Below are 27,387 nucleotides of genomic sequence, written 5' to 3'. Positions count from 1 at the left end.
TGGGGCTGGGGCTGGGGCTGGGGCTGGGGCTGGGGCTGATCTGTGGGAAATTCAGGAGGCAATTTTCTTTGCACAAGATGGAACCATTGCTCTTGCTTTATGCACGGTCACCACTGTCTGTGTGACCTGTCTGTAAAAAGGCAGATCCTCCCTTCTGCCAGCTAACCACCCTGGCAAGGCATTTCCACAGGATAAAAAAAAAAAATGACCCTTTAGCCCTTCTGACCCAGCAAGAGGGCAGAAGAGAGGCTGGCTCACACTCCAGTGCCATTTGCCAGTTGCTAGTAGTAGCCAGAGGAGGGGAAAGGCTGACTGGGGGGTCGGGGGGTGGTGAGGAGATGCCAGCATGGGAACTTAGGAACAAATGGGGTATGGAGGCAGGGAGGCACACATACTAGACCATCAGAACCGAATGGCAGGAGTACATGGAAAGTCCTAGAAACAGTTCTGCCCCCTTCACTAGCTGTCAAAAAAGGGGAGGAGAAATCCTCTGGGATGGGGAGGAGGGTGGGAGCCGTTAGGAAGTTATTTAAGAGCCAACTTTCTGGTCACTTTGCCTGAGTCCTTTTGAGGAAGTACCCAGAGGCACACAGAGAGACTACCAGAGCACCCTCTGAGGAGCACAAGCAGGTAAGAGACCCTCAGAGCAGCACTAAGCAGCCCTGTTCCAAGCTGTGACAGTCCTCTGGACCTACATTCTATGTCTCTGTAGTGTTGGGGGGGTCATAGGCAGCCTCTATCTCCATCTCCACATTTTCACTTCTTTAAGAGGGACCCTCTTTGAACTCTACCATGCTATCCTGAGAACACAGCTGGGTGAGGTTGCTCCTCTAAGGCAGGTCCCCTTTCCCAAGGGAAGCCAGCTGTGGAGCTGGGACTAAGGTTAGAGGACAGGGTAAGGCCACCTGGGAATGCCTGCCTTCCATCTCAACACAGGGGCTGAACTCAATTTCCTTTCCCATCTCTAAATCTACCAAGAGAAGGAGAGCTCCCTCACCTGTACTCACACAGTGACCTGCACTTCCTTCCTTGACCAGCACCAGGAATGTTCTCTGCTCTACTTGCTCTCTACTAGAAGGTGGTGTGACTACCCAGCACTGCTCCCCATCCCCTGTGACCACTCAGGATGCCTTTGCTATTTAACACCAGGGGGTTGAGTTTTCTTGTCCTCTCTGTCACCAAACCTTTTTATTTAAACTCTTCTCCCTCCTTAGCTCACCAGAGATTATCTGTAAATCCCCAAAGGCATCTGTAGATACCTATTGCTGTCTCGTCCTTCCAAGAACCCCTTTCTCCTCCAAAGACCAAATACCTTACTAAATGGCCCTGTGCTCAGCCTCGCTTCTAGGGCTCCTCTCATTTCTAGAATCAAGTTAAATCAAGTTGATCCCATAATAGCAATGCTTCACCTTACAAGGGTGTGCCTGGGTTTTGCAAACAGCCAGATTGCCAGGAGTCACTGAATGGCGAGCCAGGTGAAGAGACAAAGTCCCCCTTTATTTTGGCCAGTTGGTCAACAAGTCCTTATTGGGCCCTGAAGGTAAGGTGGGTAGTGTTTAGACTGGCTGGTTGCCTGCACAAACTCCAAGGGAAGAGGAAGCAGGCCAGACCAAGTTAGAGCACAGCCTACTCACGATTTCAATTGGACATAACCATGACCTCCATCCCACATACCCTAGCAAATTCATGTTTGACTATTGTCAGGCTCACCCCTAAACCCACGATACTGTAAACTCTCAGGAAAGAGACACTGTTTCCATGTCTGATGAACCTACCTAAGTACGAAGATCACATCCCAGCTTGTAAGAAGCCCTCAGTAAATAGTGACCAAGTGAAATGATTGGTGGGACAGCGTTAAGGGACCATCCTAATCTGCACATGTTTTCATGAGTCTAATCCTCACAGTGACGTTGGCTTGGTGAGTCTCCCTGAGATGAGCAGTTGCATGTACCTGCAAATACACAGGCTTTGGGGTGCTGAGGCAAGAAAAATTATGCTGTCTAAAATCTTTAAAGACTTCTTAATCCCCTGCTTTCTCTACATCTTGACAAATGGGGACTCTCCCTGAGATCCTCAGGGGACACACTCCATCACTGGGGTAATCCTCACTGCCACCTCCCAGTTATCATATTTTGTGTGTGGCTTACAATGTATTGTCTGGGAGCTGCCATGTACGGTTTGCATCTCTGCCTCTATTTTAGAATCCTAGCCACAAGTGGTACCCATTTCACATTCCTGCCCCATGAACTCTCTTCTCCCTTCCCAAGGATCCAGTAAAGCTGAGAATGTCAGATACTCCAGCAAGCACCTTTGGGGGGAGGCGAGCAGTCCCGCCCAATAACTCCAATGCTGCAGAAGTGGACCTCCCTACCGAGGAGCTACAAGGCCTGGTGCCAAGGGGTGTCAACCTGAAAGGTAGGAGAAGCATACCACTGTGTCTACTAGAGCAGGACCTCATTTCCCATGAGGGATCTGTGTCAGGACCCTCCTCCACAAAGATTTACAAAAATATGTCCCCTTGTAGTCTCTGGTGCCCACCCAAGAAAGTCTCCAAAACTCAAGCTGTAGAAATACCAGAGAAGCTGAAAGGACAGTCTAAGTTTGGGCCTTTACTTATCTTGTCACATAGGGAAGGTACTTCCTCTTTCTACTTCTCAGCCATTCCTTTTACACAACATGGTGTTGAATTCACCAAGGACCTCTTTCACCCCTGATGTTCTTTCCTTTAGAGAATATTCTCTTGCTGGAAGATTCCACTTCTGTAATATTGTCTGACTGTCTGGCTTGCAACTCCTTCCTTCCCCCTCCTCCATCCACAGCTCTGAATCTCAGAGCTGGTGAGAGGTGCCAGATTCTGACAGTAACAGAGATGGAAGCCCTCAATGTGTCTCCTGAGTAACTAAGGGAGAAGGCAAGACAAGATGCTCCTCCTCTGCCTCCTCCTGAGGGACCCACTCTGGGTGCAGTGGCCACCAGATGACCCCCTTCTGACCGTGTCAGTTAATGACAGGGTCCAGGTGCCAGCACTGGCTTGGTGATACACAAGCCATTCCATTGAGGAATGAGCGGGGACATTCAGACTCTTGTCCCCGAATAGCATCTAGCTGGCAATACATTGCAGAATCTCGTTTATGCACCAAAACCCAGTTTTGCTCCTGTGGGCTCTCAGTGCTGCATTTCATGGGGTATAGACATCTACTTGCTGAAGTAGGTACAGACAGTCACTCAGTGGCTCTTAGTGCCCAAGTACTAACTCTTCCAACTAAGTGTCACATTCTAAACCCTAACATTAAAGCCACAGAACCTGGGTATACAACCATCTGGCCTCCGTTTTCTTTGTCAGGTTAGGAAATAAAAGCAATGAATTGATAGTCTGTACTTTTTGCTGCCAAGACTAGAAGCTTTTTTTTTTTTAAAGAATGCAAATAATATTGGAAAGCCTGCAGACATCAAACTATCCCATGGGTCACCTTAGGGTATTCAGTTTTCTTGTAAAATTCCCCTCTGGCAGAGAAGACACTGAGCTCTGGATGAGAGTGCATTGGCTCTGGAAGAAGGCAGACATAGGAGGAGAAAGAGGAAAGAGCTCAGGCAGCCCCAGCGGTATTCATGAGGAGACACATGAACCTCTGTGAGTGTGATAAAGGGCACAAAGAATTACTGGTCTTAGAAGCAGAAAGCTCAGCTTCCCATCTCAGAAAAAGTCATCTAAGTCCTCAAGCCTTAATATTACCATCAACAAAGTAGAGATAATGAGCAGGGTGTTCCTAAGAACTGGATAAATGTTGCCCGTGACAGCATCTGACCCATGCCACAGGACCAGTGATGGTCGGTTAGATGGAATGCGCAGATGATCCTTCTCCACCAGGACATCACTGATGGAGCACCCAAGGACATTATAAATCTGAGCCAAATGTTGCCAACAACACATAAAAGTTCATGAGAGTGCTTAAAGAGGTCAGTTGATTCCCCCCACCCCTTTTATCTGATATAACTGGTTTTCTCTGTAAATCTTTCTTTGGAAGCAGAGATGGGGAAATATTTCACCTATTTTGAAAAGGCAGCCTTTTTTTTACTTTGGAGTCATATGTCCACAGCCCACATGACATGAGAGTTGTACCCAAGCAGTCCTCACATAGGAAAGTGAGGGGCCAGTGAGTGCAGCATGATCTGAATGGATGTAAACAGTCAGCAACTCACAAACTGAATGACTCACCAAGCCAAATTACTGTAACTCATTAATAACGTATTTGAGTATGTGTTTATTTAGTGTTCTTCACTGTGTAGATGCGATCTCTGAACCAAGAATCATAGCTGGGGAGTCTCAAGAGAGCTGAACAGGAAAAAAAAAGAAAAAGAAAAAAAATCAGCAGATATACTGTCTGAACCAGACTGTTATTCTGCAGAGTCTGAATTTCTGTTTATTTGTCTAAACAGCACAGAGTGGGTTTGGCACTAAATATATCAAGCCTCTCCACCCACTACCCCCAGAAGTCACCTTTATAAAGGGACTAAAGAATGGCAGGGAAGGCAGGCGTTGGTTCAAGTAGTCCTGCACTTCACCCAGTGGCCACTAGTGGACCTGGGAGCACTTTCATCTCCACTTAGGATGGCTCTGACTCCAGGATCCCAGAGCCTTATGCCCAGCTCTCCATCCTCACTGCCTTCAATGATAGCTTTTTCATTTTGAAAACTCGCCATGTAAATCTAACTGAGCAGATCAGAAAAGCAAGGAGAGGGGAAAAAAAAAACACATCAGCCCTTTCATTTTAATTAAGTCCATCACCATGAATACTGACTGTGACTGGGAAGTATTCATGAATTTCCAGAATGTGGCTGGTGTGTATAATAGCCTTTCACCACAACTGGGCATACGTGCTTAAGAATTCTTTGATTTGAGTGAAGCATGCCATACTCCTGTCCACTTGAAAGGTTGAAACAGAGAATCATTTCAAGGCTAGCCTGGGAGAGAGAGCAAGGACCCTTTTCAAAATATTATTTTAATAAGGTTAAAATCAAAACACATTAAACTATATAAATTCACAGAATGTCTCCAAATGCATACTATAGTATTTAAGAAAATCAGAAATATCTGACATGGGACCTCAGGGGTAGGACCAAGTTGTAAATGTGCCAGATGTCATCACATACCTTTAGAGATACTTACTGTCCCCTTGTGTGTCACATAATTGGAAAATCATCATGATTATCTGTGCATAGTATTTAAGTGTGTGTGTGTGTGTGTGTGTACATGGAGGCCAAAGGTTAATGTTGGCTATCTTCCTTGGTTACTTTCCACCTTATGTATTGGGAATCAGTCTCTCACTTAAATCTAGCACATCAGTTTGGCTACTCTGGCAAGCCAGCTTGCTCTAGGGATCCCCTGCTTCCACCTCTGAATTAAGGACTAGAATTCGAAGTCTGGTCCTTATTCTTATGTGGCAAGTGCTTTTTTACCAGACGAGCCATCTTTCCAGTCCCATATTGGCATTCATTTCTCAATGAAATGTCCTACATAGTCGGTTGGTATTTCTGCAAAATCTCTTCATAGCCTTCCTGGTTTCAAGTTGCATGTGGCTAGAAATGTAATGCTGCGTAACACCAGTTCATCCTCCTGGGCTGTGGGATTCTGTTACAGGGTGGCCATTTAGAGCAGTAATTAGAAGATTTACGTGGCAGGACTACTGTGTTGGAGTCAAACAAGGAAGCAAGGACAGCCTGATGAACATTCATATGGAGGCAGACCCAGGAGGTTTTAGGATAGTGGAGTCTAGGTGGTTTTCTGAGAATTTCTTCCCTCCTACCATTCTTTGTCAGAATTAAGCCAATCTCCTAATCAGTTAGTAGTCAACTTCTCCTTGGTGCCAAGGAGACACTCTGAATATAGGGGTTATTGAAAGAAAGAGAGAAGCATTCAATGCATGATGGAGAAAAGAAGTTATTAAGTGAAGAAGACTCCATCACTCACTCAATTCAAAAAAAAAAAAAACTGTATTTGTTGTCATTTACATGCCAAGAGTCTATTTGGAGACAGAAAGAGAAAGTCAATCTCTCACCTCAAATGGCTTTCATTTTAAAAGCAAACAAAACCCCCAAAACAAAACAAACAAAAACTTAGCAAAGATCACTGCAATTCAGTCTAAAAAAAATACTGGAATTGAAATTTATGCAAACTACAGTAAAATTCTGGAGAGACGGGGTTTGTCGTGGAGTTGGGAAGACGATGAAGAAGGCTTCCAGATAGCAAAGACATCTCAGCTGCACCTTGTGAGATAACAAAGAATGCTCCAGACATGCCCTGCTGAGCATGGCCATAAAGACTTTTAATCCTAGCACTTAGGAGATGGCCGCAGGAAGATAAGAGAGGAGTCCAAGGCTAGTTTTGGGGAATAGGAGAGTCTTTCTCTCAATAAAATAAAAATAATGAATAAAAGCAAGGGCCAAGCCAAGTGTGGTAGTGCAAGCTTGAAATGTCTGTATATGGGAGGTTGGGAATTATGATTTTCTGAACAGTCTGTACTACATACAGATGATGTAGACCACATGTCAAATGGAGAAGAAGCAGTGGGCTAGAGAGATGACTTCCTGGATTAGGGAGCTTGATGGACAATCATGGGTACTAGATCCTAGTGCCCATGTAGCTCATTAGGCATCCTACACACTCCTGTCACCCCAGATCTTAAGATGAGAGGAGACAGGAGGATTGATGAGTTTGTCTGTTTCCAACCTAACTGAGAAAACTTGAACCTCAGGTTCAGGGAGAGACCCTGCCTTAAAATACATACACAAGAATACATACCACCACCCCCTCCCACACCCCACACCCTGACACCACCTGGAAGGGAAAAGAATGAATGCATCTCTTTTAAAAGATGAAGGAATAAAGGATGAAGAGTACATGGAAGATTGTTTTCAAAAGTGGTGAGAATTGGCTGAAGGACAAAAAAGACAAGCCTTAAAAACTTGGCAGGGGTCACGCTACAATAAGGATTGACTGTCTTTCCAACTCTACTGTCCTTCCATCCCACAGAACATAGGAGACTTGCTGTGGACTCTCAATACCAGATTTATGTTTTATAAAAGTAATTCTCATGGTGAAGAGAAAATTGACAGAAGATATTTTCAGGCTAGAGGAGAGGTAGACTAGAAGGTCTTCAGCCCTGGAGAAGGTGTGAGTCTCATTTCTTTTGTTCTAAGATTTCTGAAGCATTTAAGGCTATAGGACATTTTAGTAGCCACAGTTTAAATAATAGCTTCTGAAGAAAAATGTCTTTAATTGTTCTAATTATACTTTCTCCTCCTGAGTCGCCAAAAGATGTGTGAGAAAAAGCCTTCCTGTGGTTCTTTCCACCATAAACAGACCTACTTCCTCGTGCATAGCGTTAATGCCTATAGCTTAGTAATAATGTTACCAAAAATTGCAGGGAGAACTCAACTCACCAGGGAATTCCTAGAATATGAACCTAAACATTTAACTTATTTCAAGATCCCATCTGTGACAGGTATAATCATTCTCAGAAGAATATTTTTGCAACCCAGGGAGAAGATAATTCACTTTTTTTCATATTAAGGAGAGAGTAGGAGGACAGGGAAGCCGCTGACTCTCGGGGAGAAACATTCTTTCTTTAACAGCCCATTTTCTGATGTGTTTGGAATTAGACTAAATTGTGTTAGGTAGACTTTTTGAAAGCTGTCACTTTGAAAGGGCAAGCTGCCAAGTTCCTAGCCATAATATAACTTAAAAAAAAGAAGAAGAAGAAGTGGCTTCCCAGCGAGCTGTTCCATTTTGCTAGGAGCTGGGCTTGGGCAGGGAGATGTGAATTCATTTGCTGCTTGTGGTGAACGAGCCCTAAATGCTAAGAAGGCTCTCTCTATCTAAGCTATGTCTTGTTAGGTCAATAAGCAAAGTACAATCCATCCACCAGCTCAACAGGTGCTTTCTGAGTACCATACACTTGGGGAGGAGCGTGAATAGGCAAGGGGGTACTAGAATGCCTTAGGCTATTTTTATACCTATGTCCATGTTTCTTGGTAACCAAATGTGTTCCTTGTTACAAGGATTCTGTTTTTGTCTTGCTTTGTGTTTGACTATCCATGAACAACCAGAGAAATGTTATCCATTTAGTGACATTGGAGACCTTACTTCCTTCCCCAACACTGACTTTCAGTGCTGGGATTTGGATGTAGTTTGTCCTCAAAGGTTCATATGCTAAAACTTAGTCTCTGTGTGGTGAACTGAGAGGCAGGGCCTACTGAAAGGTCCTTATGTGTGTGTGGGGGGGGGGGGTTGGGGGGGGTGCAGGGTTGCCCTTGGAAGAGATTAAAGTCCTCCCTAGGTGACCCCTGACCAAAGTGGGTTTTTACAAAAGATAGAGCCTGGCCATAAATCACTCTCTGTGGGCCTGGTCATGAGATCTTTTTCTCTTTTGTCAAGCTTCTGCCTTTATGATGCTATGTGCCACACAGCATGAGGTGTGTTCAGGTCCCTCAGCAGAGACAGAATATGTGGCTTAAACTGTTAGCATCTAACCACCTTATTGCTCTTCTCTCCTTCCTTCTCTTTTCTCTCTTCTCTTCCCCTCTCCTCTCCTTCCCTCCCCTCTGTCTCCCCCTCTTCTCTCCCCCTCCTCTCTCTCCTCCCCAATCTCTCCTCCATCTCGAAGCTACCCTTTCCTCTCCTCCTCTCTCTTCTCCCCTCCCCTCTCCTTCCTTCTTCTTCCTCTCCTTTACTCTCCCTCTCCTCCCTCCCTTTTTGTGTCCTCTCCTTTCCTTGTCTCTCCTTCCTCTCCTCCTTCCCCTTTCCTCTTCTCTTTCTCCTTTCCTCTTCTCTTTTTCCTTTCCTTCCATCCTCCTTGTCCTCCATTCCTTCTTCCCTTTCTCTCTTCTCCTCTCCTCTTTCTCCCTTCCTCTCCTTTACTCTCCCTCTCCTCCCTCCCTTTTTGTGTCCTCTCCTTTCCTTGTCTCTCCTTCCTCTCCTCCTTCCCCTTTCCTCTTCTCTTTCTCCTTTCCTCTTCTCTTTTTCCTTTCCTTCCATCCTCCTTGTCCTCCATTCCTTCTTCCCTTTCTCTCTTCTCATCTCCTTCTCCTTTTTCTTCATAAAAATCCAGTCTCAGTCATTTCTTACAGTAATGAGAAACAGATTAAAACACCTAGTGATTCCACTGAACCATTAGAAGCTTACTTTGAAGAGACATGAACATGGCTGTCATTTTCTATTTCCAGAGAATAAGCCACCTGGTTTCATCTTTCCATGCACCCTATACATTTGACTGCCGTTTTGAACATGATTGCTTTAAACCTTTTTCCTATCAGAGTGACTTTTAATCTTCCACACCTCAGCCAAGTTTCACTTTTATGTCTTTTTTCCCCCCCAAGTCTCATTTTTTTAAATCAAATGTTTTTCTTCATTTAGATAGTTTGAGGAAGAAATCTGAAAAGATTAGATTTTTATTTAACTTTGCCCTGGTTTCTCCTCACTTAGAATGCAGCATTTTCTTATGAGTGTTCCTTTCCAAGGGCACTGATTTATTAGGGTGACATTGTAATAAAATAAATAAACAAAAGCAATTGAAAAATATGATTTTTAAAATCTATGCTTAAAATGAGATATTCTCAAAAACAGTGCAATGGGTCATATATATATATATATATATATATATATATATATATATATATATACATATATGTACACATCAAGCGTATTTGATGTACTTTGTGTTATGTACACACATATACTTATTTCTGTATTATTATTTGGATTAAGTGGGTGCTATGGCTCCTAGGTCCTATCTACTATGTTCAAAAGAACTATATGTTTATTTACACTAAGAAAAAAATCTGCAAACCATAAGGTAGGTAGATAGGTAGGGGTGTGTGTGTGTGTGTCTGTCTGTCTGTCTGTCTGTCCCTTTGTCTCTCTGTTTTAGGCTTGTTACACTTAACATTTCACTAGCACCTTTACTTACTCTTCATTCCAAACAGCATGAAGACCTGCTGGCCTATTCCAATGTGAAACAAAAGTTCTCACATGGAGGCCTTGGACTCTGTAATCTCTAGACTTCTCCAGCAATATGTGTGGTCCTTACAATTGCTTGTCTCGAGAATAAACTGTCTGATACATGATATTAAAAGAACTGATATATTTTCTTCTATAGTTAATAAAACAATTCATTTTAAAATGAAAAAAATCAAGACCAATTTAAATGTTTAGTGTGAGACTCATTTACATGAAAAGTGACAGGCCTGCTGGGACTTTCTCCCACACTTCCCCAGACATGAGTGATAAGATGTCCAAGGTATTGTCTTCTCCTCAAGGGGTTTCCAGTCCTGTATAAAGGTAAAATAAAGTTCTTAATGGTGGTCTACACTGTCTTATTAAGTGTTATTCTAACACTGGAGTAGGAAAAGACTTTTCTACCTGTAGATTCAGAACAAGAAAAGCAAATACGTATGAGAACATGAGGAATGTGTGAGGCCATGCCTAGGGTCAGGGCATGCTTCTTGGTGTGTGCTTCTTGATGGGATCTCAGGGATGCTCGTCCTGGGTGCCTGGGATGCTCTCCCAGACACTGATTTCTGAAGTTTAGAACCCAGGGACTGGCTAGATGTTAGGAGCCGATGTTACTGCTATTGACTTCTGCGTGATTAGCTTGTGCCAGTCACCCCAGATCCACCACTCCTTCCATATTCCCCATTCCAACTACACTTTACAGATGAGGAAACTGAGGCCCAGGGAATGTATGCAGCTTGTCCAAGGTCATAAAGACAATGTGTGGCAGATATAAAGGGTCCCTACAGTTTGGCTCCAAATCCTGTGGTCTTACCTATCATGCTATTAAAAGTAAAAAACAAAACAAAACAAAACAACAACAACAACAAAACAGTAGCTTAAAAATATCCAGTAATTCCTTTAAAAGATTTTGTTTTGGATTTCATATATGTCTGTCTCTGTGTGTGCATGTGAGTTCACTGTCTATGGAGGCCAGAAGAAGGAATAACATCCCCTAAAGCTGGAAGTAAAGGTGGTTATGAGCTACCCAGTGTGGTGCATGAAATTGAATTTGGGTCCTCTGCAAGACAGGACATACTTTTCACTAGTGAACTATATCCTCAGAACCTTCCATGACTGCCAACCTTGCATAATTACAGAGTAGTGAAGCAGCTCTATAATATTATGCAAAATATTAATATCTAAAAAGAAATTTTGCCATGGCCACTTCAGAGCAGACACTACTGCCCATGCACAGTACCAGCATATAATCTGGACTGCCTTTGCTAAGGCCAGAGTCTTCCAAACCACCAAGCTTTCTGTCTTCCAGTACCAGCCAGTATCATTCAGGACTAGCTCTATACTATATAAGGGTCAAGGTCTGACCCTTTCTCAGACTTCTTAGATGCTCACCAGGTTTTTTAGGCTGGGGTGTGAGGTAGAAAGTTGGGTGAATCTCCCTTTCTGGCCATGACATAGAAATCTGGGTAAATTTTCATGTCTAGCTTTATTTTTCTGCATAGATAAAGCTGCTTGAAAAATCAAGGCATTTGAATTAATAAACATTCTTTCTAATAGTCTATCATAAGGGAGGAAAGGTAGTAATTATGGAGGCAAGTGTAGGGAGTACATTAAGACCTGTATATTCATTCCCTACAGCACAAATCTATCTTCCCCATGCTTGAGATTTTTCTTTAATTTGTTTTTAGTACACAATGTAGACACTTTGGGCTAAGGGCAATCTGTATACAATCTCTGTTCCAGCAGTGGCAGGTGATTGGCTCTAGCAGAAACTGATGCAGAGACATGAATTCTTAAATATTTTCAAAGGTCATAAATCTGGGGTTGGGTAGGTTGGGTGGACCAGAGCAGATGTTTTGCAGGCTCTGGTCAGTCAACACAGACAGAGGAGGGAGGTGTACAGGGAGTGGCTGGCCCTCAGCACCAATCGCAACCCAGTATAAGAAACAGCTTTCTAATTGGACTTCAAGACTGACACCATCACAACCCTATTCCATTTTGTCCCCAGAAGAGGTTTAACAAGTTTATGCATGGACTTAACCATCATGCCAGTTTACCATTTTGAATTCTCACTGGATCCTCATTACAAAGTCTAAACCACTGGACGTGGTAAACAAGACATGAAGGAGCTTGTGCCTTGAGCTTTCATTGTGTTCCTCAACCCACTCCAGCCAGCCTATTGTCTTCCGGCTTCTTCTGTGATCACTCAAACTCTTGCTTGAGTTACCCTCCTCTCTATGCACTTGTTCCCAGCTGTCCTGGTCAGCATTAACTATCAACTTGGCACAGGCTAGAATCACCTGAAAAGGGGGTCTCAACTGAGTATTTATCTTTACCAGATTGATCTTCAGGTATGTCTACAAGGATGGTCTTGATTGTCTTAACTGAGGAAGACCTAGTCCATTGTAGGAGTGTCATTCCCTAGGCAAGAGGTCCTTGGCTATATAAGAAAGCTAGCTACACGTGAGTTTGTGAGCAAACTCCATGCTCTGTGCTTCAAGTTCTTACCCTGACTTCCTTCAATGATGGACTGTGACCTAGAAATGTAAGCCAAAGAAACCCATTTCTCCCCTAGATTGCTTCTGCTCAAAGTGTTTTATCACAGCAATAGAAATGAAAGTAGAACCCTATCTTTCTTCTCCCACACCCCTTCCCAGAACCCTAAATTTCTCTTATCATTTATGCCCCTTTCGGCATTTACCATTGTGCTTACTTACTTGCAATTATGAGGCATTTGTCTAATGAATACTTGTTTTACTACCTTGGGTGACAACACAAAACAATGTCCTGTAGAAATCTGACTATAGTGAACAGTAAGTGTACTGAATGCACACTTAAGGTCCAAAATGATTGTAAGAACACAGAGCAATGAGCCAACTCTACCATTGAATGTATTATGAATTCATGCAAGGCCTTAACAATGGAGCTACAAAGAAGAAAAAGCAGTTGCATAAGTAAATATAGCCAAGTAACTACATAGGTGAGAGATCTGTGGGCGTCTGTGTGAAATTGCAATCCCCTATTGATAGAAATGACATCAGAGTGTGTTTTAAGGGTTTTGTTTCAGCAGATGCTTAATGTAAATCTATAGTAAGCTACCAGTGCCCAACGATGCCTTACCTGAAGAAACCAAAATATGCTTTTTTATTTTTATAAGATGTAGTGGTCTCATTGTAGTTTATTGGAAAACTGCAGTCAGAATAATGTATATGAGTTGAGGACAAACTTTTCCTGAGAGAAACTGACAAAATTAAATGTATTATGAAAAAAGGATTTAGAATACTCTGGGAATGACTCCTTAAAAAAGAGGTTAAAAGTTGGGATGGTTTTACTCAAGGGTTGTCTTGGGATAATCTCTAAACTTCAGAGTAGCAGAGGGACATAGACTTGCTCTGGATCTGTGTGGTAGTCCAAACCAGTACTCATGGTCAGAAGCCAAGAACCATCCTCAGTTTGGACAGGGGCTCTGAAGAAGCAGTGTTCAAGAGTGGCAAAAGAACACTCAAAGTCAAATCATGGGTACAAGCTGACAGAGTGTGTTCTGCTCAAGACAGCTTTGGAGATCTCCGGAGAGCTCATTCATATATCTCAGCTCTTACAGACCAAAGCCAAGTCTTTTATTTACATTCAGTCATTTACTTCAAGTTCTCCTTTGATTCTCCCACAAATCAGCATTCCATGACCCCAGCTCCCTGATTCTTAGAAAAAGACATCAAACACATTATTTTTGCATTGCAAATGAATTCAGAGATCTGCCTGCCTTTGTAAAAACAGATAATAAGTTTAGCTGGAGCTGGGCGTGGTGGCGCACGCCTTTAATCCCAGCAGGCAAAGGCAGGTAGATTTCTGAGTTCGATGCCAGTCTGGTCTACAAAGTGAGTTCCAGGACAGCCAGGACTACACAGAGAAACCCTGTCTCAAGACAAACAAACAAACAAACAAACAAACAAAACAAAGAAACAAAAAAAAAAACCAAACAAACAACAAAAAAAGTTTAGCTGGGTGGTATCCTGCCCTGAAATTACCATTCCCACCACACCTGGGCCTGGACCTAAACTCACTCTGTCCCAGGCTGACCTTGAACCAGAATCTGCCTGCATTTGTAAGCACAAACAATAAACTTAGCTGGGTGGGGTCATGACCTGAGGTCACTACTCTCTAAATCTCTTTATCTTCTTCCTTAGTATCTTTCTGACGATCTGGTTTATAATACAGCTGCCTTTGTTCTTTTAGGTCCATGAAGCTCCTTATACAACTCATATTGCATCCTTATATTTTGCATAGTTAAGCATTTATATATTTTTGAACTCATGTTTTCAGATTTCTTTCTCACAGCCTAAAGGGCTGTCTTGAAGATCATAGCTAAGGTCATAGATACACCCTTTCCTTCTAGATATATAATTAATTTTTAAACAAACAAACCTCATATCCAGTAACTAGCAACACTCATGGAGGCCCACACCCTATTTGGTCTGTTCTAGGGATGGGAACCATGTCACACCATTCCTTCCATGACCATGCAGGACTTAGCAGTCAGAAAATCCACAGAGAAGCATATACTATCTTGAAAATAGTAGAGTTGTATAAGAACAGACTATATGTCACGAGGTAAAGGTGCTCTGTTCACTCAGAGACCAGAATCCATGCATAAAGATGGCTTAGCCATATCTAGAAGATCTACCAAATGGTCTAGAAGGTGCCTTTGGCTCCGAGATTCAGTGAAGTTGTAGTATTGAGGGCTTTCCTTCCACTGCTGTACATGAACAGAGAGCTGTTGAAACCATTCTGAGATTTTTGTTTTCATATGATGATTTAAAAAGTAACTATGCTAAGAAAAAAGAGCAGAAGAGTTGATTCATAAAGTCATTTTGGAGAGAGTTTTCCATCTTAGGGTATGTGTGTGTGTATTCATGTATAAGAGAAACAGAGACACAGAGAGAAACAAAGACAGAGAGAGGTTTGTGTATGTTGTGTGTGTGTGCATGTATGTGCATACACACTAGTGCATGTGTATGTGGAGGTGAGAGGTCAACAACGAGCATCCTCTTAAACCATTACTTTTTGATACAGGGTCTCTCACTGAGCCAGACTGGAGAGCCAGAAAATCCCAGGGAACTGCCCACTTCCACAGTTGTCAATTCCCAACTCTTCCTTAAGTTGCCTTAACATTGGAATTGTGACTTTAATAAAACCATAGAAGTTAGAAGAAAAGGCAGCATGGAAAGAGGCTCTAAAATTACACATCTGCAGCTTCCAGTTTAAAGGAAAAGTTCTCTTCAGGGCCTCCTGTGTGTTGACAAGTCTTTGAGATGAGGCAAAAGTAGAATCATCTCTTGCACTTTGCCTACCTAGCAGCAGAGTCAGAGGAACCCATGAAGTACTCCACCATGATGGACAGGCTCCAGCAGGATTCATGGCCTGTGAACCAGCGTAGGTTAGTGGTCCCACTCTGTGCCCGGTATAGTACCAGACTCATCCACTATAACTATAATCTTCCTAGAAAATTTCTGGGCACCAATATCCTCATTTGAAAGGAGGAGAGAACTCAAATCTGGAAGGAAAATTATCAAATACAAGAAATTTGGGACTTGAATTTTAACTTGGTTTTACCCAAGCTTTTGCTTTTTTTGTTTCAGAGACTGTTGAACTTAAGAGTTTAAGGGAATCTTAATGTGCCCAACTTTTTTGTTGTTGTTTTTTGTTTGTTTGTTTGTTTGTTTTTGTTTTTGTTTTTCTCTACAAGGGAAAAATGGAGCCTAAGGGGACTGGAAGTCCTATTTAGAATTCCTGTGTAAAGCAAAGGGGTTTGGGGAGTTTTGCAAGGAGATGTCTACACGTCTTCAAGCTCACAGTTGTCCTTCCTGAATGCATCAAGTACCCAGGCAGCTTGGAAAAATGAGGCCAGGCTACCTGACTCAACTTTTCCTACATGGAACTCCAAGCATATGCACAGAAACCAATCCCCCTAGTCACTCTTCTAAACGACTTCATAGACCTTCCTCTGTGTGATCATATGCAGGAGGGGATGAAGAAAGGCACGAGAGGAACTCACCTTTCTCTGGGGCTAGTATGTGCTAGACAATCTGTAAGTTCCTATCACTCATAGAATCTCATGTCACTATCATATATGTAAGCCTCTGGGTATTGTTGTTAGCCTAACACATGATTCTGTAAAATAAGTGAATATATGCAATATATGCAGCACTATATGAGTAGAAAACATAATTGATATGTATATTCCTGACTCCAAAAGACAGGGAAAACTTGCAAATTTTAGCATCAAAAAGACCAGAGTCTGACACCTAGATGGCTCATTTAGGAGCCAAGGATGTGTGAATCTGATTCTGCCTATGCCAGTGGATGTGGTCACATGTTGTCACACAGAAATGCTGCCTCCCTTTCTAGAGCATGATCCTCTTCTCCTCTCCCTGCCTTTGAGCATCAGATCTACTTTTAGAATTACAGTAGGAGGACATTTGACCCTTCCCGGGGTAGGAGGGAAGTTTGGATTAATGGCTGGCTTTGTCCCTTTGAGGCTTTGTCAGATGTGATCGCTCCTTTTGGAAAAATGGGAAAATTGAAGTGGCAGTCTCACATAGGGAGGGACAGTCGCAACAGGAAGAGCCCGACTTAACAACACCCAGCATGAGACAGAGAATCTGAAGACTTGAACTCTGACCCCTGCTTCTCTGTGGCTAGATCTTTAAACTAGGCACCCTTCTCTCCCAAAATGAGGATCCTGTGCTCTGAAAAGAACTCACAGGTGGGGAGAGGTTTTAAAAGAATCTTTCTTCCAAAGCAAGAGGTTTATTCTCGAATCTGCTGCCCCCTCCCCTCCCTTGCAGTTTCAAGCAGCATATTTTCTTCCAGAAAAAAAAAAAATGAGCTGGGTTTTTGAGTATGTGTTTAGGTCCAACATATTTAATGGCTTTCTTACTTTGCTTTCTGTGTGGACAGATTACCTGAATGTCACAGCTGTTCACCTGTTCAAGGAGAGATGGGACAGTAACAAGATTGATCACCACACAGACAAATATGACAACAATAAGTTGATTGTCCGCAGAGGGCAGACCTTCTACATCCAGATTGACTTCAACCGTCCCTATGACCCCAGGAAGGATCTCTTCAGAGTGGAATATGTCATTGGTGAGTGCTGCCTGCCTTAGCCATGATGCTAGGGGTCACGGTGCAGAGAGAGGTGGGCACTGGCTCAATTTTTCTCTTTCCTTGCACCGTATTTAAGATTGGTTGGAGGAGTGGTTAAATTGGCCAAACACTAATAATTTGGAAAAAAAATTATTTAACTGAGTGTTTTGCTTTTCTCAAATGGTTTCGCATCTTACCATTGTGATTTAGTTGGTGTCATAGGCTGGGAGCATTTGCGAACCTCAGCATCTGATCTCCATATATGGAACCCCAAAGTGAGTTCTGCATGAAAGCAGCATCCAACAGTCCACAAGAAGAGCATGAAGCAGGAAAACCCACTGACCACTTTGTACTCCTGATGACTGATGGTGTACATCTCCAAGGTTCTGGAAAGGACCATTTCGCTTTAGCTTTGTTTGTCCCATTGATTCTCAAATTAATTTGGTCTTGTTTCCTTTTTACAAAGTCACTATTACGTGACATATTTTAACAGATATTCAATATCCACTTATGGATATTGAAGAAATACAGGTACAAAAAAAGGAAGGGTGGCTTGAAGTAAGCCACACACTCCACACATAAATCCACACACTCATGGGAGCTGAGGAAAAAGCCAGGCAATCATATTGATAATGGCTGAAATAATCAAACTAATAATCAGCTGGCCTTTGCAGAAAGGTTTGCCCCCAAACAGCAGCTTAAGAGAGAGTCTAATACTACAGTTATAAACAGAAATAAGACAGAGATACCTGCTATTACTGTTTGTTTACTAAATAGCCCAAAGAAAGCATTGCTGTATGGTGTGCAGGAAAAAAAAACATGCAAGAGAGATATCTTCTATAAACAATGGGGAAAGAAAGCTAAAACTGTATAATTTTGATGCTGTTATGAGCATATATTCAGAAAACAGCAGGGTAAAAGGAAGGAAGGGATAGCGCTAAAACTTCTTAAGCTGGCTAGACAGAGATGAATACTTGAAAATCACACCCTCTAATCCACTAGCCTTAAGCATTTAGAAATAAGAAGTGTTTCCTATATAATGGTAACTGCAATTTTGGAAGATCAAAATAAATTTTAAAAAATATGATACAATTCTATATATGTGATATAAATACCATGAAAAATTAATGAAAAAGCCAAACATATTCTTTTTTTATTAGTTATTTTCTTCATTTACATTTCAAATGCTACCCCAAAAAGTCCCCTATACCCTCCCCCCGCCCGGCTCTCCTACCCACCCACTCCCACTTCTTGGCCCTGGCGTTCCCCTGTACTGGGGCATATAAAGGCCAAACATATTCTTAAATGAGAAGTTTCAGTATGCTTCCAACAATCTTCCAAGATGTTGGTCAAAAGTTGCAACACCCCAGCTAAACTAAAGTAACTTGTAATTACTTTATGTAATCCAACTATGTAACTTGGTAATGCTAATGAATTATAGGCTTTGGACTTCTATGCTGTAAAGAGACCTTTTGTTTTGATTTGGTGTTTTCAGATAGGTTCTTACTATATAGTCTTGCTAAGGTTTAGTTGGGCTGCTCTTGACATAAACATGTATGAAGGAATACGGGAGTCAGTGATGGGCGAGGGAAGAGTTAAATAACAAGGTCACAGAGGCTCAGTGGCCTCCAAACTGTGTAGCTGGATTAGGATCTGCAGAGCTGCCCCATTGTAAGGAAGGGTGTGAGACCTTCTTCCCAGTGCATGGCTGGTCCTTGGTTCTCGATGGCCCATAAGGAACAGCTGTGACATTAACACCGTAAGTTTCCTGTGTTGGTCAACAAGGCTCTAAGAGTGGGTCAGCTATGGAGAGCTGTCAGCCACTACACCCTCATAAAAACAGAGAGGTCTGGGCAGTATACCACACTATCTACTAGTGAGAGCTGACATCTTCAAACAAAAGAGAAACAGTATTGACTTTATTTCTTCGGTTTAAAAGAGAAAATGCATAGCTCATCCTACTTTTAAGATTAAATCCTGTATATAACCAAACTAACATGTATTTGAAACCCTGCTTATCCTCTTTCTATTTTTTAGCATTAAATGCTGTTCCATTGTAGCCCTTATGAGAATTATTACATTAGTCTATTTTCTGATTCCAAATTTACCATCAATATAAGAAAAGAAAGCAACAGAATTCAACTTTCTACTGTTTAGTAGTTGAGAAATCACTCACACGCAAAGGAGACAATTAAAGAACCAGGGATTGGGGGATTTGTCTCCTGTTCTTTTCCTAATTCCTGTCATTTGAAATGTCACAGGGCCATTGCAGCAATAGCGCTAAAGACTGGGACAGGCTGGAATCTCTCCAGCCCTTATCATTTTTCATCTGGAAGGAGAGCATCTCTTCTTTTAGAAGGCTTAGGGGCTGGTGAGAAGGCTCAGCAGGCATAGGCACTTATTGCCAAGTCTGATGAGCCGAGTAGATATTCAAACTTCACATGGTGGAAGGAGATTAAATGGCTCTCACAAGCTGCCCTCCCCACACAAAACTACATGTGGAAAATGCTTAAATTATTTTTAAAAAAATGATAAGGGATGATGAATTGGCTCAGAGTGTTACCCCCATAGACGACCTAGTTCAACTTCAGCTTCCATCTCAGTAGACTCACCAGCACCACATGTAACTCCAGCTCCAGGGAATCTGACACCCTCTTCTGGCCTCTGAACCCACCTGCACTCCTGTTCACAGGCACACACAAGTGCACATAATTAAAACTAAAATTAATCTTACAAAAATAGAGGGTTATGAGCAATCAAATATATCAACAATGTTAGCTAAGTACTCATTTTTAAAGAGCATACCTACTAGTTGCAGAATGTTATTACTACAATAAAATTACACACACACACACACAGCTTCCATTCCACAGCTGCATTTTTTGTAATTGTTTCCTTCTGCTTCTCTGAGGCTTTTGTCTACAGTGCAACAGGTTAATACTAGGGAGTGTCTTTTTGTTGCTATCCTTAGATCCTAGCTCATGGGTCTTATTCAGAAGTTGTTCTGCTTTCTAACCAATTTCCTTTCTTCTTCCTCCCTCCCTCCCTCCCTTTCTTCCTTCCTTCCTTCCTTCCTTCCTTCCTTCCTTCCTTCCTTCCTTCCTTCCTCCCCTCTCGTTTCTCTTCCATCTCCTCCTACTTTCTTCCTTCCTTAGTTAAATATACATTTAATATTTGAGCGATCCCTTCTAAAATATTTAAACAAGATGGTCCCAAGCTGGGCGGAGGTGGCACACGCCTTTAATCCTAGCACTTGGGAGGCAGAGGCAGGCGGATTTCTGAGTTCCAGGTCAGCCTGGTTTACAAAGTGAGTTCCAGGACAGCCAGGGCTATACAGAGAAACCCTATCTGGAAAAAACAAAAAAATAATAAAATAAAATAAAATAAACCACCACCACCAACAACAAAACCAAGATGGTCCCAGATGAGCCTACTTGCATTTGGGTTTTCCAAGAAGGTGTCCAGGAGAGTGCACGGGAGAGTTTGGGCATTTCCTCTGCCGGGGTTTTGCAAGCTTGTATTTGACAACTGCATTCATTAGCTGTATGCAGACACAGCCAGATGCAGCATTGGGTGGGAGGTGTTAACAAATTTGAAGAGGTGGGTGTGGCTCTCTCTCTCTCTCTCCTCTCTCTCTCTCTCTCTCTCTCTCCACCTCAGCCTGCTGCTGGAACAGGGTGTTAAGTGTGGCTGTGCCAACCTGTGGCTGCAGCTGGGACTTGAGAGCAGCTGGTGGTGTTAATTTGCTGTTACTTTAACATGCCTCCCCCTTCTTCATAGCTAGTTGAGAAAGAAAAACTGCATCCTTTTTTAAAAAAAATCACTACTATAACACATATTAATTGTACAAAGGAATAGGTTCTGTTTTGATAGTGCCACACACGTATATACTGTGACATAGTCACTCTCCTCTGCTAGCACCGACTCTTCCCTTCAGCCCCCTCCCATTCTACTTTCAAGCCATTTTGTTGTTGTTGTTGTTGTTTCCATATATGATAGATAACATATTTAATGGCACTTATTTTTCTATATGTAGCTTATTTTTATCATGGTGTTCTTTAACCCTGCCAGTTTTCCTGCATGTTACCTGATTCTGTGTACCTTTAGAGCTGAACAATACACACACACACACACACACACACACACACACTTTTTTTTTTAAATCAACTCTTCTGTAGTAGGCACCTTGGTCTAACTTCAATCTTAGCTCCAGTAAATAGCATTGCAGCACATGTGGATATGCAAATTTTCCTATGGTGCCCTGAAGTGGATCGCTTCAGGTATGTTCCTGGGAGTGAGATAGCCAGATCATAAACCTACTCTAGTTTTCATTTTTTGTAGAACCTGTCAACACTTTCTGCATGGAATATGCTAATCTGAACCCAATAGCCATGCATTCCTTTCCTCACATCCTGCCCAGTATCTGCTGTTGTTTTTCTTTGGTTTTGTTTTGGTGATAAGTATTTGGGCTGAGATGACAAAGTTACTCCAAGGCAAGAACCCTTAGTTGTGTCTTCACCAGCTCTCCTGACACAGGAGAGGGCACTTACACACCCTCTGAAGTAATGCTCTGATCCACGAGAAATGTCCTCCTCCCTGGGTTCAATCACAGAGCCCCAGAGAGTTGAGGCCATGACTTCAGAGCCTCTCTTGGCCTTTTTCTTGGTCTCATCATGGCCCCTACAGCCCCATGGGTCTTACTTCATTTTCTGCTGAAAGAAAAGTGCAGAGGAAGATATTAGCAAGATCAGAGCCTCTTACCCAAAAAACAAACAAACAAAAACAAAACAAAACAAAAACAACCAAACAAACAAAAAACAAACAAACAAACAAACAAAAAACCCAAGCATTTCCTAGAATCTTCCAAGAAAGCATTTGTGCCTTTCTCGGAGGGTGATTGTTTGAACAACATGTCTTTCCCTGGTTATATCAGTCACTCTTACATTGCTGCCACCCAAAAAAAAACAAAAAAATAAAAAAACAAAAAAAAACCACTTGGGGGGGGGGTGAGGGGATTATCTTCTGATCCACGATTCATAGATTTTGTTCAGGCCCCTTGTCTCTGCCAACTTTGAGCCCATGGTAGAATAGAATGTGTGGAGGAGGTGGCAGTTCAATTCACCTATTGTAAATGGCAAGCAGAGAGACAAGAAGGGACTGAGGACTAGGTATAACCTTTGAAGGTAGATCCTTATCTAGTGCTCTACTCCATCCAACTAGAACCCACCCCCTCAACTTTCTAGAACCTTCCAAAATCATACCACGACCTAGAGACCAAGGGATCAATACATGAGCTTGTGGGGATATTGCAGACTCAAGCCATAACACCAGGTGTCTTCAGAGTAGAGTCATGGGAAGGCTAAGAATGGATGTAATGTTGGCTGGGTTCCTTTCATCTCTGTCATCCTGTGAACACAGAGGGGCAGCCCTTCATGATAGTACCACTAAGGCAAGTCATTTGTGACTGAAGCCATCAAGTACCCAGGCCTAGTTCAAGTGCAGACATACTATGTATACCTTTAACCTTACAATACACCAATATATTGTCATCAACATTTTAACGTCTATTTCTCTCATTTCTTTCTTTCTTTCTTTCTTTCTTTCTTTCTTTNTAGCCCTGGCTGTCCTGGAACTCACTTTATAGACCAGGCTGGCCTCGAACTCAGAAATCCGCCTGCCTCTGCCTCCCGAGTGCTGGGATTAAAGGCGTGTGCCACCACGCTCGGCATTCTCTCATTTCTTGAGTAGCATTTACAAAGAGTCAGCAGGGTATTGGGTTCTGAGATAGGAATGACACAGAGAAGTCTCATTCATGATGTTTTGCTCCAGCATACATCATGTTGGTGTAGAGCATCAAAACTAAAGGAGAGATGCTCAGGAGAAACAGAGCATGAGAGCCTGGATGAGGGCAACAATTATAGAAACAAAGAAGTTTGTTTCTGCATTCTGGGATTCAAGAACGATCAAGGAGGCAAAGTCAATAAGACGAGTGTGAGGTAAGAGAAAGGATGAGTCAAGTGTATCTCCCACGTTCTCGCTGTGGGGAAGGGATGACAAAGGCAGTGCTTCCCATTGGTGACTCACTGGCATGAGGCACTTCAGCACAGGCTGGTGTCTATTTCTCACGTACACCTTCCTTTCTGGACATTGCGCTATAGCCACCACTTTTCAGATGACATCAAGATTGAAATGATTAAATGAACATGCCTAGATGAACCTGAAAAGTATGGAGGCTGCTCTTTGGAGTTTTTGAGTGACTTTCGTAGCTACGTGTTCAAAGACAGTCTGAATGTGGAGTGTAAGGGTGGCATTTCAGTTGGATAGAAGGAAATTTGGATACACATCTGGATAGAAAAGTTCACTCAGCAAAAGTCAAGAGTAAGCAGGGAGAGGAACTCAAACCTTGAGGGAGAACAACTTTAAAGGAAGGTGCCAGAAACCAGAGTCCTTGAGGGGGAAACAAAGGCCAAATAATCTGAGAAGCAGGAGGAAATCACACACTAAGACAGAGAGTTAAGTGCCTTAAGGGGACAAGAGTGACCAATGTCATAGATGTGAGAAAGGTCTAAGCCCCGGAAGTACCTGTTGACCTCCAAAGGCTTTGGCTGACTTGGAGTCATGAGCACAGTGTGAGGCAACCTCATCGTTACATAAAGCAACCACACTCTAGCTAACTATCCCTGCATCCTGTGGGCACGAAAGATTCTGTGCTCTACTCATCCCTCACTCATGGCAATGGTCTATGCTTCTCCTGCAGGAACCCAAAGCTTCTCTGACTCCTTGGGCCTGTTCCCTGACTCCCACCTCTGCCTGCTGCATCCAAGCCCCTCCTCATCCCGAAACAAATACCAAACCAAAACTCCCTCCCTCTAACCTGTGTCTCTAGTTACCATTAAGACTTTACTTTCCTACTTTTGACCCATCACACCTCACACCTCAGCTACTTTCAGATCATTACAGTTGCTAACTTTACATTTTACAGTATTAAAATACAGTATCCAAGGCTAGGTGAGAAAAGGAGTTATTTAGACCACTATTTTGGATGTCTAACATCAGGCTGATTGATCAGAATCTGGTGAGGGATCTATACTGTATCCCATCAATAGAGGATGGCATCATGGAGAGAGCGTATAGAAGAGGGAGAGGTCTCTGGGACGAAAGCTAAAGACTGGCAAGGATCAGTCTTGTCATTTTGCCCTTCCAGGGCCACGTCCTCAAAAAAGTAATCATCCGCATGATTCCATGTCACCCTGACACATCACACTGGGAACTAAGCTTCCAGCCCATTCTTTGGGGAACACATTAACACCTCATCCGAACCATTAAAGTCAGAAAGCTAAATCTTTTAGTGTTTTTTTCTTTTCTTTTTTTTAATCATTCAGAAATTCCAGATAAAATTATCACATCGATGTGTGCTTTTCACACATATAACATGGCTTCCCCACAGAGAAATTTCCTGCCCCAAATCTCACAGAGGAATAAGTCAGAGGCCATGTTGTGTCTACACTTTATGCTTCATTTCCTGAAAAGGGGCTATTTCGGCATCTCGAAGGAGCACTTCTGTGGGGTGTCATTTCAAATCTTTGCCCCCTGTGAGTTTCTGCACTGACAACGGGAGTGCTTATTCCTAAGCATCTGTGGGAAGCATCAAATAATGGCATCTGAGAAAGTAGGACAGTGTTTGCCAGCCTGTCTTCCCTATGGACAACTGTCACGAGATGCTCCCTGGGAAAAGAAAAGAGTTCTGTGGTCAAATACATTTGGCTCTTGCTGTGGTTCGTGCCTCTTCAGTCACCACCATCATCTGCATATTAGAGGTTTTACATCAGCATACAGTCAAAACACAGGTTTAGTTTAGTGGAATATTTACTAAAATTGTTTTACTGCAAATGCTAACCTAGTATGTTTTTATTGTTATAGTACCCTTAAATAAAATGCAGAGCTCATCCCGGGAAGTGCAGGATTCCAGCTGGCTATTACCTTTGTCCTATAGAGCACTGAGCAGTGTGAATCTGCAACTTGAGTGGATCTGTAGTTTGTGGACAGTGCTTAATATAATACCCCTCTTTACAGTATGACAATTTAAGATTTTGTGTGAGCATTACAATAAATGTCGAGTTAGCATTCATATTCAGCAGCTTTCTTTTCAAAATGATTTTTAAATATTCACTTTATAGTCATATTTTTATCATCCATATTTTTGGTTTGGCTTCTTTTGTTGTAATGCTTATTATTTTATCCTTTTGGTATATATTCAGTGAATACTTACTGAACATTTTGCATGTGAAAGCACCAGGCAAGGATCAGATCAGAAAGAGATTCTCTGTCTTCACAGGGAATGTGGTCCTGGGTGACACTCTGAGAGGTAAGATGCTCGCTCCCTGCCATTCAGGGGGTGACCCTGTGATCAGGGAACAGTGTGAGAAGTAGGATGCTCACTTCCAGCCTCCAAGGGGCAGACCCAAAGTCAGTGGGACAGCTTGAGAAACAGAGGTGGAGTTTGGTGCCAGCTTCTTGAGGGAAGCTGTCTAGAGTTATTTTGAAGGCGGTGTCTCGCTGAGCACAACGCAGGGAATCCCCCAGGAAGAGCTTTTGAAGATGGGTCTGAAGTGGGTGGTAGTGGCTATTCTGGGACACAGGGTGCGAAGGTCAGTGGGGCATGAAAACTGGAACAGATAAGTTATTTTGTGCCACTTGTTAAGAAGCTTCCATGTTGTTCTATAAATAATCAGAAGCCTTTGCAGAGAGGGGTTTAAGTAAACTGCTAAGGAGATCTGAAGCCAAGAGCAGCGGCTGAGGCAGGAGGATTGCTGCAAGTTTTAGGCCAGCCTGGATTAGAGTGGGATCAATTAATTCTGAAGGGAAAAAAAAAGATGCTGGTTTCTGTACTAAACTAACTGGAGTGATGAGGAGATGAAGAAGGCTCAGACACATACAGAAATGCTGGCATCACGTAGATGTGCTCACTCTGATAGAGGCCCCCCAACTGCAAAACTAGGGGAAACTCAGGATGTTTGTTTTACGTTGGAATTGAGGAGGTCAGTTCATTGTATATAGCTCAATAAAGAAGTGAGTTTAACTAACCGTGGCAGCAGAGCACTATGGAGAGGCCAAGGCAGAGGGGCCAAAGCAGTAGGGCAAACTTGATCCTTGACTACAACATCCAAACTCCCCCCCCCCAAATACCCTCCCCTTTTCTTTATAAGTTAACTTTCTAAGGTGTTTTGTTGCAGAGTATGAAGCTAAATAAACACTGATTAAGGTTAAAGAACATAATTTATATGAAATGGCCTTTCATGCTAACATCAAACTAGAAATGAGAAAACTAGAACCAGGCAGGGCAATAATAACCACCACTGAAACTGGGGACCAAAGTTCACAGGGATTCAGTAACTTATTTGAGGAAATAGGCAAATGATTTTTATAGACGTTTCCCAGAAGAGATATGAATGGCCAACAGACATATGAAATATATTCTTTATTTATAATTACCAGCATAATGTGATTTAAAACCAGTCTGTATCTGCCACCTGTTAGAATGGTGATTATTTTTTTTTAAAAAATTGACCAATGACTATCGGTGGTAAGGACACTGAGAAAAGGGAGTTCCTATCTTGACATCCTTTGGTGTTGAACACTAATATAGAAGTGCAAGCTAAATAAACCCTTTCCTCCCAAATTTGCTTTTGGGTCATGGTGTTACAACTTGGCAATTGAAACTCTAACTAAGACAACCAGCACCTACATCTTAGAGTCCAAGGCTCCACTGCATGTCTTCTCATCCACCTTAAGAAGAGTTAAAAATGATTATCCACACCTTTGGCTATCCTCACCTCTCTCACTATCTAGCGGCGCTTTCTAGTCTTTCCACCCTCTTCTATAATGAATCGTTCTCCATCTTGATCTTTCTCTATTTCTTGTTGTTATTACCCATGTATGCACACACATACATACACAAAAAAACCCCACAAAGACGCATAGACACATACACACACAAACACAAAATCTCTCTCTCTCTCTCTCTCTCTCTCTCTCTCTCTCTCTCTCTCTCACACACACACACACACACACACACACACACACACACACCTCCACACACACTCTCTCACACACACATACCCTGTTGGCATACATGTCTATGCATCTCAGCCAATAAACACAAGTTTCTAAGCAAAGTGAAGATCTCAGGATATCAGAGTCACCAGTGAGTTCTACATCCCATATGCTGTATG

General features: G+C 42.5%; 1 protein-coding gene across 2 annotated transcripts in view; it reads left to right on the top strand.

Annotated features, from left to right (window-relative positions):
* Positions 1 to 27,387, top strand: part of F13a1 (coagulation factor XIII A chain) — a 170,823-nt gene that overhangs the window by 603 nt on the left and 142,833 nt on the right. The window contains exons 1-3 of one of the 2 annotated variants that reach the window (XM_021180809.2): positions 562 to 630; positions 2,268 to 2,415; positions 16,967 to 17,155. In XM_021180809.2, coding sequence (XP_021036468.1) covers positions 2,286 to 2,415; positions 16,967 to 17,155 — 319 coding nt within the window. In that variant the 5' untranslated portion in view covers positions 562 to 630; positions 2,268 to 2,285. Of the gene's footprint in view, positions 1 to 561; positions 631 to 2,267; positions 2,416 to 16,966; positions 17,156 to 27,387 lie in introns of those variants that run through there. The other variant, XM_029484978.1, reaches the window with a different exon arrangement.

The sequence above is a fragment of the Mus caroli genome, chromosome 13 (genome assembly GCF_900094665.2).
Source record: "Mus caroli chromosome 13, CAROLI_EIJ_v1.1, whole genome shotgun sequence".
In the NCBI taxonomy this organism is placed as follows: Eukaryota; Metazoa; Chordata; class Mammalia; order Rodentia; family Muridae; genus Mus; species Mus caroli.
The sequence above is the reverse complement of the archived record's forward strand: the minus strand, read 5'-3'. Positions and strand labels throughout refer to the sequence as shown.